General features: G+C 44.8%; 1 protein-coding gene across 1 annotated transcript; it reads right to left on the reverse strand.

Annotated features, from left to right (window-relative positions):
• Window positions 1-785: 785 nt before the first annotated feature.
• Window positions 786-4,388, reverse strand: LOC101980709 (radical S-adenosyl methionine domain-containing protein 2; the record flags this gene model as incomplete). The annotated part of the gene is made up of 3 exons (XM_005372319.2): window positions 786-849; window positions 2,294-2,443; window positions 4,159-4,388. Coding segments are annotated over 3 exons (437 nt in total), but the record flags the coding sequence as incomplete, so codon positions are not given.
• Between the last annotated feature and the right edge of the window lie 239 nt (window positions 4,389-4,627).

The raw sequence follows: 4,627 nt of genomic DNA on the forward strand, positions 1-4,627 counted from the left end.
ACCTTAGATCTATAAACTGGACATTTCTATGGTTACTTTCTTTCTTAGGTTGTATAAAATTCAAGTTGACAATAAATAAACAAAATTGATGCACTCTCTCATTGATTAACTTGAAAATAACAAAACACAAAAGCTATAACAAATATTTCTCAAAATGCCAAGGTCAATACTGAGCCCTTGGTTCTTTTTGTTGCTCATTTCAAATACACGGCCTGGCATGGAGGCGTCTGTCCTCTGCTGGGAATATCAGCAGAAGCCATAAATCCAGAGATCTAAATAACAACAACAAAGAAAAGGAAAGCAAGCGTGGTTTCTTTCCTATTTTAATAAGGGCGGGTTTTCCTTTGGAAGCAATGGCCTCAGAGATTGTGTTGGTGGTGTCTGAAGGGGACAATAAGATTTCCTCCCATTGTCCAAGTTCATCTGTGACAGAGGTGCTGGCAGCCCTTCTGTTACTCAAGACAGCATGGAGTGCAGGGGACAGGGTGGTGCCGCAATGCAACCCTCGAGCCCGTGTTAGACCAAACACTGGAGGGATCTACTGAGTATGATGCCCTTATGACATCTGCAGATGTATGGCTACCTGGGATGTCATCTCATGGTGGCTCACCCCAATCCAGGTCGAGGATAATGTCCTGGGTTGATTTGAGAGAGAGCTTTGTATGTGAACCCAGGGCTGTGCCATGCTGACAATAAAACCACCAGAGTGGCACTGGACATAATAGATGTATCCTGAATTTGTTCATTTGGGCACACCTCTGGCATGTCTGAGCTGCCTGTTTTCCTGTGAATTTATAGCTCGTGGGGGATACTCACATATTCATCCAGAATAAGGTAGGAGTCTTTCATCTGCAGAGGAAAACAGAATCAAACTTTAGTTTTCATCCAACATAGACTGTTTACCTTTTATGCCCTATTGGCTGTCCTTCCTTTGGTGTGTGTGTGCGCATGTGCATGCACACGCTCACGGCAGCGGCCCTTAGCAGGGGAGGGTCTGCAGGGGCCCGTCCATCCAGTCATTCTGGATTTTTCTGACTCAGACCAAAAGAATTTTACCCTGAAGGCTGCTTTAAGCAGCCCAGCTTTCCCACCCCTCCAGCCGGTTCCAGGATTGCTGTCTTCATCTCTCAGTTGCCATCACAGTGACTACTATTCAAGGAATCTCCATAGTTTTTAATGTCCAAGTGAGGCTCTTGGCGGAGGACATTGTTTCTGAAGCTCCTAATGTCGCTGTGACCTGATGTGGGACAGTTTTGTGTTCTCGGGTGTACTGGACACTGCTGTTACTCTCTGTAGGGAGATTCCGACACTCTTTCCTCCCTCTAATAAGAGCTAGGCAGTAAATTTTATTTCTCTCGTTTCTTCCCACTTCCCTCCCTCCTTCCTCACTTTCCTTCCTTTCCTCTTCCCTTCTTCTTTCTCTCTTCCTCCTCCTCTATGCCCCACCTGCCTTTTTGACAAGGCATCAGGTAGCCTAGGCTGACCTCAAACTCACTACATGGCCAAGGGCGTCCCTGCGTTTTGGGTTCTCCTGCTGCGACCTCTTGAATGCTAGATTATAAACTTGCAGTGAGTGTTTTAAGCTATGCTGGGGAATCGAACCCAGAGCTTGCAGCATGCTAGGTAGGCATTCTCCCAAGTCAGACACGTTTTTAGAGCAGTTAATATTCCGTGCACACACAACACAGTCTGTGCCCTTGTTAATCAGCTCTGCACCACACTGTAGAAGCCACCTCCACCATCACCATCAAAACAAAAAAAAAACCAAATTTTGGAGCAAATAAATTCATAAAAGAATGGAGTGCAACTCTACTGCCTGGTAATTTTAGATATAGACTCTCAAAATTGGAAAACCATTTCTTCTACATTTTATCCAGCTTTTAAAATAATCACTAGAGAAGGTGTAAGGGACAGTCGTAATGATGCTAACACCAACATGGAGGTACTCACATATTCCTTCAGAGTGTGAGCTCTACCCACATGTTTCCCAAACATGTAGCTATTTTGTGTGTGTGTGTATTTTATAGTAGAGTTATAAATATATGTATTCATTTAATTAATTTGTGAGGGGGCCTAGTCAAACCCATTCTTAGCCAAAAAAAAAAAAAAGTATCGTTGAAGAACCCCAGTCCCAGGTAACCATAGTAGACCTCCATCTCCTTGACTCTAGGACTGATTGCACTCCTCCCCTTTCTCCTTCCAGAACATCTAGAATAACAAGATGGCAAACTGCAAAGCTCTCTGCAGTGCAGTTATGTGGTAGTAAACATGGCAGCTTTTGCTGCCTACAAACCTTCTGGTTAGATTCCGGCACCAAACAGGACACTTCTTGGTGACGCTCTAAGAATGCTTCAAATTCTTCATTGCTTATAAGAAATCGTTCTGCTTCCCTCAGGGCAGCTTCTCCAGAGTTCTCACCCTCAATTAGGAGGCACTGGAAGACCTGGGAGATGATAAAGCATCTGTTAGACCAGGAGCCTCACACAGCCATTCACTCCAAGCCTGCGGGGAGCAGACCCTACCCAGTTCAGTACTAGCAAGCTCAGAATACAATTGATAGTCACCACCAAGTCTGTGAGCACTTAGCCTATGAGGATCCGAGCCACGAGGGAATGGAGCTAACGAAGTTCAGACGCTTTCCCTTGGAGCATTGCTAATTTCGGTCAAGAGCCCACAGATAGCAGAGGTTTTGAAGAAGAAGCAGGGACTGACCCTTAACACTGAGAGCCAGTGTCTTCAAATGACGAATCAGGAAATCGGAGTAGAAGAGAGGAGAATGTAAGGAAAGGCCACCGGAAAAGAGGAATCAGGGCGAGGAAGGAAGATGTACAGATGAGTCCTAAGAATAAGAGAGTGAAGGGAGAATAGTGACGGGCAGTAAGGGTAGCACTGAGGTAAAAGAGAGAGAGAAGATGAGCAGCCTGGCAGGTGACTGGAGGGACAGGTCTTTGGTTGGTGCACCCCTCTTTCCGAGGTCTCTGCCTCTCTTTGTCCTGACTCCACCATTCAGCTTTCTTTAGCTGTTTTCCATTTATCCTGTGACTGAGGGTGTCATTGACGTTAAATTTCAACACATTTATTGTTTTAGAAAAATCTTTAAAGTATATAGCATTTTTAGCTTATTTCTAACCTATTTCCAAATATTACAGTACAGTCAGTGGAAAAAAAAATTCTTATCCTTATTCCCCTACTGTCTTGGCTCAGTTGGCATCTAAAGAAGATCCAAGGTTGCCCCGGAATGACAGCTTTCCTTGGGTGAGCACGACTCTGGCCTAGCTTAGGCCTTCTCGCCTGGGCCAGCCCCATATGTGGAAATTCTTTCCTGCTTTCGAAACCCAGTCAAATGTAGCTTCTTCCACGATGTCTTGCCATTCAGCTCGGTGTGCCCCACCTTGCCAAGTCCTCCATATGTAAGTGTCAGGGAACTTGCACCCTCCGTGTTCTAGTCCTTCACAAAATTTCAATTTCCAAATCCCATTTTTCAATTTGTCTACTCTGTCTCCAGGCACGGATCCAAAGGAATTACAATGAGGATAACCATGTGGCTTGTTAAAAATACAAGCACACCCCAGCTCTCCCAACCAGGCCCGCCCTTATTGGACAACAGTGGATGCATGAAGGGGTCCAAGAAGCTGCTTTCTAAGCAGTCCCCTTGGTGGGCTCTGAGTAGTCAGGGGACAGAAAATGTGAATTTCCCGTTTATGGTGGGTCCTGTCTCTAATAGGCAGGCTTGTATCTCTGTGAGCCTGGGACTTCCAGTGACTGCCATCTGGGACAGTTCTAAGGAGTGCGTTTTGGAATAAAAGCTAACATTGCTCTATAGATTTCCCCTGTGACCAAGTAATTCAATGCAAACTCAAGAGCATCGGGATTTATGAAGATCATCTAGCCCATGCACATGCAAACCTGGAGTAGGAATTTCCTTGAGGCCCAGCATGGCCTTTACTCTCAGAATAATCCTGAAGAAAATCATTTAGAGATTTTGGAAACAGACACGAAACACACAACAACAAAGATGTAAACTTAACAGAGCCCAGAGTTAAAGTCCCGGCTAGAAAGTTCCAGAGTCCCCAGGGTCCCTAACTTGAGTTTCTCCTAGCAAAGCCTCCCTTGCGTGTTTTGTGGATTAAAGTCAAGCAGGCGGCAGTGTGGATTTACCTTCCAGCGGACAGGGTTCAGGGCCTTGATGTGTTCGTTCATGTCTTCATCCACATTGAAGCGATTGATGACAGAGTTGATCTTGAAAGCCACCTTGTAGTCCCTGCACCATTTCCTCAGTTTTTGAAGGTTTTCCACGTGGTTCTTTTTCCCCTGACCCCGGCCAATGAGAACATTAATGTCCTCATTGAAGCTGTCACAGGAGATGGCAAGAATGTCCAGATAGTCACCTGCAGAAAAAAAAATGATGATGAGAGTAATAATAATAACAACAACAAGAATAATAATAATCTGCTCCCTGAGCCCTCGAATCCATTTGTATCTCTTTACAGTAAAGTGCACCATCTTCGCAGCTGTGTTTTAAAGACTTTCCTGATTCTCTGTTCTCTGTCCTAGACTCAGGAAAGTCGGAGAGATGTGAATTATGCAGGGTATGTATATATGCGATCAATAAAATACATACATGCAT

Source organism: Microtus ochrogaster, unplaced genomic scaffold, assembly GCF_000317375.1.
Source record: "Microtus ochrogaster isolate Prairie Vole_2 unplaced genomic scaffold, MicOch1.0 UNK1357, whole genome shotgun sequence".
NCBI lineage: Eukaryota > Metazoa > Chordata > Mammalia > Rodentia > Cricetidae > Microtus > Microtus ochrogaster.